This window comes from Coturnix japonica, chromosome 8 (assembly GCF_054131305.1).
Source record: "Coturnix japonica strain WE chromosome 8, WE-NBRP24, whole genome shotgun sequence".
In the NCBI taxonomy this organism is placed as follows: Eukaryota; Metazoa; Chordata; class Aves; order Galliformes; family Phasianidae; genus Coturnix; species Coturnix japonica.
The window spans coordinates 14,780,711-14,791,709 of NC_140670.1; the positions used below are offsets into that span (position 1 = coordinate 14,780,711).

General features: G+C 42.1%; 1 protein-coding gene across 1 annotated transcript; it reads right to left on the bottom strand.

Annotated features, from left to right (window-relative positions):
• Positions 1-415: 415 nt before the first annotated feature.
• On the bottom strand, positions 416-8,270 carry PLAU (plasminogen activator, urokinase). Its single transcript, XM_015866551.3, has 11 exons — positions 8,129-8,270; positions 6,615-6,724; positions 5,976-6,030; positions 5,710-5,814; positions 4,989-5,154; positions 4,514-4,605; positions 4,232-4,421; positions 3,505-3,659; positions 2,780-2,920; positions 2,472-2,620; positions 416-1,590 (listed from the first exon to the last, which is right to left on the bottom strand). The coding sequence occupies exons 2-11, from the start codon at positions 6,672-6,674 to the stop codon at positions 1,396-1,398; spliced, it is 1,308 nt and encodes a 435-aa protein (XP_015722037.2). The 5' UTR covers positions 6,675-6,724; positions 8,129-8,270; the 3' UTR covers positions 416-1,395.
• Positions 8,271-10,999: the final 2,729 nt, after the last annotated feature.

Below are 10,999 nucleotides of genomic sequence, written 5' to 3' on the forward strand. Positions count from 1 at the left end.
TAAAAGGTAGGGGATGAACTTTTGAAACCAAGTTCCTGATTTTACAACTTCCTCCACCAAGTGATTGGGAACTCAGTGTAGGAAATCATGGAACACGTGAACTGTATTTCTTTAAGGTGAAACCAAAATGATGTAGTTTGCTTTAGGAATTCAAACCAAATGTGCTGCAGTTACTTGGGAGCATCTAGTTTATACAAAATCCTGCAACATATATTGTATGGATCTTGGTTATTATTTATTGCATGCTGTATCACTATCTACTGTACTTACTTTAGTACCGTCTACCAGAGCTGAAGATATTAATTAAAGATGCATGAAAGGAAGTTTGGACATCCCCATTTTACCAAATGAAACAGTGACTGACATTAGAACTTCAAAACATAGTCTTCCCCTTTCAAAAGAAGGAACAGCTATGTAAGAATAATAGTTTTATTGATAGTTTTACATATATAATACAAATAATAAGTTAAACATAGTAAAAATTAAATAAGATGAGGTTCCAGCCCTCATGCAAATAATTCCATCTATAAAAAAAGAAAAAAAAAAAAAAAAACAAGTTTAAAAATAAAATCAGTGAAAGTCTTGGGGGGGGGGGGGAAGCAGTTCCCATATCATATCAGTTAGATGAATGGAAATAAGGTTCTGGCTTTCAACACTCAGTGTGTGCTGAATCCTTAGCTCTTCTCTGTGTTGCATAGGTAATATAGAAAAGTGGTACCATCAGACTTCTAAGGGAACCCAGGCTCCTTTGGATGGGACCTGGAAGTGTAGTCACATTATTTGTTTTCCCTCTTTAGTGCAGTTCTTTGGTGGAGTACCACAAGAGTTTTTAATTCTAACACAGCTGTAGTTGCCATCACAAAGATTTTAGTATTCTTTGGGTCTACGGGAACAAGTCCTGTATACCAAGTTCTGCTTCAGTCCTTCTTCACACATTAATGATAATCAACACTGATGCAGTTTCTTGCACATTCTGAGGCAAAGCCTGTTCACATTCCCAGTACTGGTCTTCACAGGTCAGGTTTCTATCATTCCACGTTGTTTGGAGTGATGGGAAAAGATGTTAGATGCTGTATGCAAAATGCACAAGTAAAATAACTTAAAGCTTCACCAAAAGCTCCAGAACAAATGCCAGTTTGTAAATGAAGTGGACAGTTAACTTGATGTGTACAGTATTGTGCATGGGAATACTCATTTAAATGTTAAATATTTTAGTTTCCCATTGAGTGGTTTTCAGTAATTAAGAGTAGTGAGATAGTATCAACTTCTGCATCAGAAACACTGTAGTGGCAATCTATGTGATCAGTTAAAAGCAAGAACTCTGACGTTCAGGGCTTTGGTGCCCTGGCATCACCACAGTCTTACTGTCATTTAAGTCCAGAAGTACACAAACAGTCACTTTGGTTCAGGGAAAGAGCGACTTTTGGTAACCACTGCATTCATATTTGAGTTGATCCAGTTAAGGTAGCGAGTAACTCTGGTGTAAACGCCAGGCTTGTTTTTCTTCGCACAGCCATCTCCCCAGCTGACAATCCCATAAAGTGTCATCCTGCCATTGTGCTCACAGACCATGGGGCCGCCAGAATCTCCCTGACAATGGAAAAAGAACATATTAGGATGTTTTCTGTAGATGGAACTTTGATAACAGGGAGCCTGTGATTACTGTTTTTCTGAATTGAAACAAACAGTAGATAAAAGCTAAAATTCTGGGTGTGTGTGTGTATATATATATATTTACATATATATATATTTAGAGTACTGTATAAATGGAAGAGAATGTTCAGCTCCTGTTTCAACTACAGCACAGTCAAGAGTTCTCTAGTCCCCTTAGCTTGCCCAGGTGGAACAATTACTTTGTTACAGCTCATAATCATAGCTGTTAAGGTGGTTGAACAAGGTCAAAGCAAACATGCCCTATTCTGCATCACGTCATTAATCGTCCCCCAGCCCACCAGCACACTTAAGGCTAACTCTGTTTTTTCTTAAGAGATGTATTGGTCAGGCTGCCCAGTGAAGGTGGAGGGAAGCAAATCCAGTTTTGAGGAATCTGCATAAGGCCTCAGTATCTTCCTGTTATCCATCTCTTTTAGCCATCCATTATCCCACTGCAGAATTGTAGTTATGATTAAGTAAGTGTAGCTGAGACCGCCTCTGATGTGTTTATCTACCAGCCACTGCCAGAACAAATTGTAACATCTCCAAGAGCAGCAACGATTAAGGCATTGCAGCTGCTGCTCTGTGAGAGGCTGACCTGGAGGGGTTTACACCAAACTCCATGTTCTTACTTGCTTCCCTGTCTTCAGCCACCCTGAGTCAACTCTACTAGCTATAGTGAATTCCCTCTACTCAAAGACTCTCTTAAGTAGCAGAATTACAAGATGCTGCTATGCTATAGTTGATCCATTCAGTATGCTTCATTTAAAGTCATTTATATGAACAACAAAGATTTATTATTACTATTATTTTTTTACCTTGCATGCATCTGTTTCCCACGCCGGGTCTCCAGCACAGACCATGTTGTCAGTAACTCTGATACTGTCATAGTATTTATATTTGCAAGCGTCCTGTGATATCAAGTTTACAGTGGCTGACATCAGCCTTTGAGCATAGTAAATATCGTCTAGGAAAAAGGGGAAAAAAGGTCATCCTTGAGAGTTGAATGAGGTACATGGAGTAGTAGCAGTGAGTCTCTGGGTCTTGTGAAGGTCATGGTCTTTAAAAAAGTCAACCATTTCCAACAGAGTCTAAGTAACAGTTTGGAAAGAATTTGTTCACTTACAAGAATTCTGTTTTCCATAGCCAGCTATTTCACACCGGGTATTGTCATGCAGGTTGAGGTTCTTCTCTGGCAAGCAGACTGTTCTGACATAGTTGGTTTCTACTGCACACTGTCCAGAAGCTGTTCTTATTCTTACCAAAGCTAACAACAACAAAACAAAACATAAGATTACTTAAATTTGTAAAGGAAGTTCTCATTATATGGTTCATCTCATTGCTTTTGGAATTATAAGGATCGTTATTTAGTGACAATAATTTTGCATCATTGAGTAACAGAATTCAGAAGGTCATAGGCAAGGGTTCAGTGTCAAGTGCAAGGGTGGCAAGTCCGTTCTGTGCATGTTACAAAAACCTATCTGAATTCATTTGTTTAGGGAGAGGTTTGTAAAGCAGGGAGAGACTTCAGGAAATAAGGCTTATTTCAGGGGAACTTTTAGTTAATATGCTACCTAATATGCTAGCTGATATGGCATTCCCTTGCCAAATAATGTAACCTACTGTGCATGCACTGTGTCTCAGTCTACAGTATTTTACTATATGTCAGGTGACACATTTTGCGTCTGTGTGTCTGTCTACCTTGTGGCACATGACATGGAATGATCTTGCTCACCACTGACCCAGTTCTTAGAACTACTTGGCTCCTGTTCCCTTCATCTCTGCTCTAGTTGTACTTTTATTTGACAAATTCCTCAGTGTTTGAAAGGTTCATATTAAGATGACACTTACCAATATCATTATCATTGCCTCCTGTGTAATCTGTAAAGTCAGGATGAGAGATTATTTCATCCACCATGAACTCTTGCTCATGTCCATCAGTAGCATTCAGTACAGACTTTCCAAGCAAGACTTTGTAGACTGACTTATTTGGTTGCCTTTTTGTCCTGTTAAAGTAAAAAGATTCATGAAGGCTGCTATTTCTGAGAGTAGGGTTAACAACTTAAAATCAAGTACCAGTTTGGTTTCATGTTTACTTAAATGCAGACAAGAAAAAGCAACAAGAGTGTTGATCAAGTATGCTACAGGAAGGTCTGCTGATTCACCACTTGAGGTGAATAAGCTAGATGTTCATGCACTATGAGAGGCACACCTGGCTAGCTGCTACTCATGTCTGGTATCAGCAGTGAAACTCCCTGGCAGAATGCAAGGAGGATCAGCTTTCCACAAGAAAAAAAAAAAAATGCACTGAATGTACATCAAGACAATGTTTAGGTTTTAGGAATAGCTAAGCTAAAGAGAAATCCCGGCTCCAATTCAAGCTAAAATTGTTTCAGCTGCATAATCCACCAAGATGTTTGTATTTTGCTAGGCATGGACTTTCAGAGGCTTAAAGTTCATGGCTGCTCCTCTTTGTCTGCTTAAGGTTTGCTCATTCAGAGTGAGGGGAAGATAAAGAAAATCTATCAAAGGAAACTGCAGATAGGAAGGATGCAGAAATTCAGTACTTTACACTTACGGATCATAGAAGCAGTGTGCTGCTGTAAGCACCCAGCAAGGGTCAATGAGGCTGCCACCGCACAGAAACTGGTCCGTGCCCATCATGTTTTGGAAGATGCCAGCTATCCAAGGCTGAGTCTCAACATCAGCCTGGCTTCCACCAACAATCTTGAAGTACTTGCTGAAGCTTCTTTGGCCACATGTGTGCCCTATGGAAGAGAGTTTTGTACAGATGTTCACATGGCTGGCAAGCATCAACTTTGTGCTAGAAATCCATTGTCTTGAAACCAGTGTCACTTACCACACTTCTCTATAGTGTTGCAAGGTGTTTCTCGAATGGAGTATCCGTATCTTTTGGTGTAGCACCAGGGCCTGCTCCTTCCATTTGGGTTTCTGGAAAATAAAGGAAATGTTCTTTTTTTATAAACCCAGTTCTTTAAAAAAGGATAGTATTTTAGAATTCTAACTGGAAAAGCCAAAGGTGTCTTTCTTGTAAGATATGCTGGAGAAACCAATTAATTTTTTGAATACGGAACTGGCAGTTTGTTTTGTCATAAGTGAAACTTCCCTTTGGAGTTGTTAATGTGATACGATGGCTCTGTGAAATTCCCAGCTGTTTCAGTAAGCAGTAAGAACTCCAGGCACTTCAGAGAGTCCCGTTCCAAATATTTTTAAATTCAAGTTGATCTCTGAAATATTCTGCTATCCCTTTGGACTTGTAGTATCACTCAAAGCTCTGCTGGTATTGTCACAGGAAGAATGATGCATCATCTTACCTGCAGTAGTTGTGTTTGCCCAGTCCAAGATCCAGAGCATTCTTCAAATCAGCATGGTAGTCGCCCATCCTGATTACTGAAGGAAGGTCCCAATATAGACAACCTGGATCTGCTGCCATTCCTCTGTATGTCTCCCCATTCCCACTGTAGCACATGCTGTCAGTGTCTGAGAAAACAAACATTCGTTAGCAGCATGTTCTGTTTTATAATTGTTCTGAAACAGAAGTAATCTGTGTGGATCACTTTAGTGATAAAGCATGCATGTGTTATATGATAAAAAAGGATGATACAAAACCTGAATTGATTACCTATTCTTATTGGATTTGTTCTCTGAATTTTATGCATGAAATAACATGCTTTAATCCATGCATATTGCTTTTGGTGGTTTGTTTTGTGTGTGTGTGTTTTTGTTTTGTTTTCTTTTTTTAAAGCAATTTCAGTGTACTTCATGCTATAATTATTTGTTTTGCTTCTGGACACTCCTAAACAAGTTTACAAGCTACAACATTCATGAGGAGTGCAAGAACACTTGTAAGGAAGCAGGGACAAGAAAATGCAAGACTCCAATTTTGCTTTGATATTTGGCTGTTTCTCCTCTTCTTGATTATTATTAAAAATTGATGAAGGATATTAAAACTTTCACTTGAGAATCCTTATTTGTGATTTGCTTACATTTCCTGTTCAGTCAGTTAGTTAGTATTAAGGAAACTGGATACTCTACCTATTTCACAGTGAAGCCCACTGTATCCTTCTGGGCACAGGCAACGTTTAATTTGGCTGAAGAAGCGATAGGTAATGCAGGTTCCACCATTCAGACAGTGGCATTCTGCAAATAAAAGACATCATTAGTAAGAGGTGAAACACTTGAGTGGTTGAGTGAAATGCAGTTGCAAACTAAGTTTTAGCTGTATATCATTGAAAGTCATCTCTCTTTGATGCAGATGTAATTGCTGGTTCTTTTTATGTTTAATTAGAACAGATACTTACCTCTATGTTGGGATCTGTGTTTATGTGGTAACTTGTAGTACTGCCTGAGGTAAACCTAAGCAAGATAGAAAGGAAAAAAAATATTGAAGGAGGCAGTTCCTTTGACATGTTTCTATTACAACTTCTCCCTCCCTGACTCTCAGGTACTGAGCAGTCCAGCAAAGGTGGAACGTGCTCCAGCTGCCTGTCATTGGTGACTTTGGTGCTTCATGCTTGTGTATGATAGTCAAAATATTCAAAATTGGGTCCATGTCTCCTTTTTCTGCTTTGTATTCAGGAGGGCGAAGACAAATTTAGTGGAGGACCAATACCCTCCTACGTAAAAAGCACCACTGAGTTCTTGATACTCTGTGGTCTGAGTTGCTTTATGAAAAGATAAGTGCTGGATTTCTTGGATACTGTGTGATGTCCTCACTATTTTAACTCTAGAAGACATCTCAGGGAAGAAAGGAATCGGAAGAAACAAAGGGTTCAAATACGCATTTTTCCAGAGGTATATGTGCAGCAGATGTAAATGTAAAGGCAGCAGAAAGAAGAATTCGAGTCAGAAGCCCAGCACCCTGTCCAAAGCAGAAGTATAATTGAAAAACAGAAGTGGATCTAAGTAAAAAAAACCTCCTCACTTATTTCAAAACTTACTGAATCTAGTCCCATGACCAGTGTGCAGAGAGTTACTGTGAGAAAGATGAGTAACTTCATGTTGACAGTTAAGTTCTCACTTTGTTCCTCGTGTTAGTTTTCGTTCGATTCTGAAAATAAAAGAGGAATTCAGTGACACGTTGTAGCTTGCAGCATCAGCTTTCTCATTGCTGTTGTTTTACCTGGTTTGAATAACAATACAGTGGGCAGAAGAATTAAGACCTGACTTATCAGTGGAATGTCTGCATATTATTTCCATAAATCAGCTTAGAGGGTATGATTTTATCACTTAAAGCTATTCTGTGCATTTTGAAACACAGCCAGATTTTGCAGAGTTCACATGAGGCAGAGATGGGAGAAATCCATACTCTGGGTAACTGCAGTGTGGACTAGCAGTCAGAAAGCAGCAGATTTATTTAGCTGCAGTCCAGCTCTTTGTGCTTGCTTAACTGATTATTACTGCCTTGCAGCAAGACTTCTAAATGGTCTGAACATGCATGTTGATGCGTGGGAAGGAACACTCAGCTCTCAGTGCCTCCTGAGCTGCTGAGCCCTTGCGTAAGCCCAGGCACCTCGCTGAGCACTGCAAAGTCCTGAAAGTCTGGTCCCGCGGTTACTGCCTGTATGGTATTAGACAGGCTTAAACCTCTTCTGTCCTGATTTGATGCGTGCAGCTGCCTCCTGCAGCCGAGCACACAAAGCAATCAGCCCAAGAGTGAGCATTACAAATCAGCCTGTAAAAAGGGTAGGGGGGAAGAGATACTGAGTACTAATTTGCTTAAAAAACCAACAAATATAAAAATGTGCAGTGCAAGTCATGGGAATAAATGCCAGATTATTATTTATGAAACGGAAAAGAATCTTCTAAAAAAAAATGAGTGAAATTTAAAAGCCACAGACTTGTACGACACTAGTGAGCAACGCACTGCAGAGCAGGTGCTGGAGTGCAGCTCCGTGCTTTCAGAGGTTTTGCCATCAGACCAATTTTAGATCAGTCTCAAAAACGGAATGACTACAGACAATAGGAATACATCCCTTAAGTTTAACGATGGAGAGGTACAGTGCCTGGACTTTAAGACCCAGGTATGTGAGAGGGACAGTGGGTTTATTTCAAGAAAGACATGGCTCAAAGTGAGCTGCTAATGCAGCAGCAGCCTCTGCTCAGAGGCAGGCTTCATAACGTGGGAAAGCAGACTGTGCTTCTCCAATGCAGCTGGGATTGCAGCAGATGTACGTTCTCTTGAGTGTTATTAACACTAAAGCAGCAATTTTTAATCCCCCGGCAGGTATGCAAGAAATTTGCTGTCCGTTACCGTGATTCTGTTCCCAGGCCCACCCCACAGCATCCAGCAGCAGCGCTGCCCATTTCTGCTCGAATCCCGCTGCCAGTTGGCAGCGTGCAGAGCAAAGCCCTGCCGTTACCGCCGCTACACGCAATCTATGTTCTCACGTCTCTGATTTCAAGAGCGATCTCTGAAGCCTGCCGCAACGCTGTCCGCGGACGCAGCACTTACCGATTGAAGCGGCTGAGCCGAGCACGGTGCAGCTGCAGCAGCGGTGCGGGACGGGCTCTATAAAGGCCCGGCCGGGGCGGTTCCTCAGCCGCTGCCCGCCCGCCCCCAGGCGTTCCGCAGCGCCGCCCCCGGGCAGGGCCACGCCGCCCCCTCGGGCCGGGCTGCCCCCCGGGGCTGCGGGAGCATCGCTGTTGTCTGTGTGCGCAGCGGGGCCGGCTCGGGGAATTGGGGCTGCTGCTGGTTTTGGGGCGGGGGAGCGCGAGCAGCCTGAAGGGGGCGCGGGGCTCCTCCTCGCCTTCGTGGGGCGGCCAGCGATGTGCAATTAGGCGTGTTAAAACAAAAGAGAAACCTGAGAGGCAGCTACGAAAAGAATGGCTTGTGTTGAAGTGTGCCTGGAGGAGCAAACAAGCGTGGGGTATTTAAATTTCAGACTTGTGGCGCCGTCCGTGAAGAATGAAGCCTAAATGCCTTTATGGTTAAGAGAATTAACTCCACTCAGGTGTGGGTGAGGACAGAACACACCTGTACTGAAGCTCTGGGCCTTAGGGTCTCCTTTGTCTCAAAGCCATTGCTCGGTGAGCACTGAGCTGCAGTGTCCATAGCCTGAGGTCCTGCGCTCCTCCAAGAGGTGCCGTGTCTTTGCTGTGATAGTTTCTGCTTTCCAAAGAGCTATTTGAAGGGCAACCATTTTATGACTGGGGACATCCTGTCTCCTACTGCAGGCCCCGGGAAACAGTCTCCTCTACTCCCAGTCAAGTGTGATTTCTCACATTGGGCTGTGACACTGCAGCAGTGCAGTGAATAACAAAACCCACGCATGGAATTTGCAGGCATAGTGGCAGCATTCAGCCTCAGGTACTGGGGTGACTAAGTTGAGGCAGGTCTCCCACAGCTGGGTAGCTGATGAAAGGCAGTTTCTTCAGGTGCTGCTTCAGAACAGAGGCTGACATGAATTTCCTTTGGAAGGAATGCTTTTCATAATCGGGCTGTCCAGATCTTAAGAAGATCACCCTTCTGTGTTTGACATCTAACTTTGGCAAGAGAATGGTTGAGTTTTCTTCTTCCCTCTACATCTTCTCTTTATGTCGAGTCTTTGTTGTAAAAGCACCCTTACTGAGGAACTATATGCTTATTTGTTCTATTCCTTTTTGTTGTGTTTCAGCTCCTCAGGCTTATGTTGGAACAGGCTTCTCCACAGAAAGTGTATTGAGTGCACATTCACTGGATAACAGAAACTGAGACAAGAAAAATGGATCAAGATGAAAGTCCAGAAATGGACACAGGTAAGGAAGGAATCTTCCTGCATTTCAGGAGAGTGATTTTTTCCTATCTCTCTGTGATGTCTGAATATTGCAAGCAAGTGGATCCCCTAAGAAATAGTGAAGATAACATTAAAGTAGGATCCCTGTTGCTCTTTTTTCAATCTAGAGGACTTTCTGTGATGTAAACTTATTCTAGAGATTAAATTCAGTGAAAAATAATCCAGATTTTAAAAGCAGTCTGCAACTTTTACTCTCTGAATGAGTTTTACTACACTGGCCTTACAAAGTAAGTAAAGATCCGGTCATATTTTGATTCAGCGAGGGAGTGGAAGAAGCTTCCAGGAAGAGAAGGGGCTCCTCCGGGTCTGGACAGCTCTTCTCTTTCCTCCTCCACCCCTCCCACGGAAGAGGTGCCAGACCTTGGCAGTTTCCTCAAGCTTTCTGGAGAAAAGAGTCAATGCTAGAGCATCAGGATTTCCCCTTCACACTTTTTCCCTAAGGAGTACTGTAAAAGTGAGTAATGACCTTCTCCCTGAACTCCTGACCAAGCAGTGTAGATGTCACCTGTTCCTCTTCTTTCCCCTAAAACATGAAGATTCATTCTTGTTTCAGAGGCTGAAGAGCCAAAAATGTTTGTGTTTTCACTCTGGCTCAAAATTTGACAAGAGCCAAAATTCCTTTTCTCTACTGTTTGGCACATAGGTTTTACTGAAATTCTGTGTTACTTTATCCTCAATGACAAGTGGCCTGGTCTGTGATGTTACTTTGTTTCAATCACATGGGGAAGATATTGATAAGAAACAGTCTGCCAGGTTTGTATTGCCTCATTGGTGTTAATTCCTTTGCCTTGAATAATCGCACCAGGGGGAGAATAAGTGATAACTAAACCGTTGTGAACTAAAAATACTGTTTAGCAGAGTGAGACCCAAGCAAGCTGTAGGTGAGTTTGCTTTGGTACTGTAGGCAGCCTCAGAGCAAATGAGGCCACATGATCTCCATAAGAATTGAATGACTGCTAGGGAAGCAGAAATGGCTGAGATAATTTGCAGTACTTGAATTCCCAGAGCTAACTGGCTGATGGCTGCTACATTAAGATCTGAAGTGAGGCTGCAACTGAAATAAACTCTTGGGCCTGTAAATGACCTGTCTTCTGGCACAGGCCTTGGAAAATATGTAGTTTGGCAGTTATGGCAATACTTTATGTCAAGATCTTGCCTGCACAGATAGGAAATTCACCTCTGCTACTCTTTGGGTAGGTGTAACAGGACTCGTTCTGCTACACAGAGATTTTTTCTGATAGCTTCAGGGGCAGGATTTTTTCATTATTGCATGTCTCAAGAGGGTAGAAGAGCCCTGCTGAAAGTCTTTACTTTGCCAGCCACTTCTACTGTTTAATTCTTCTTCCTTTGTCATGTCTATGGTTTCAACGCTTTGGTCTATTATCTGAATTCAGGAGAGGTGTGGGCAAGGTGGTAGGAGAAGACACCTGGAGAAAACAAAGGTGCTACAAGGGTGTGGCAGGATTGATGTTATGGAGGGCAATTTATCCTCCTGTACAGGGGTATAACATCTGATGAAAAAAATACCATTCACAAAATTTGAAGTCATT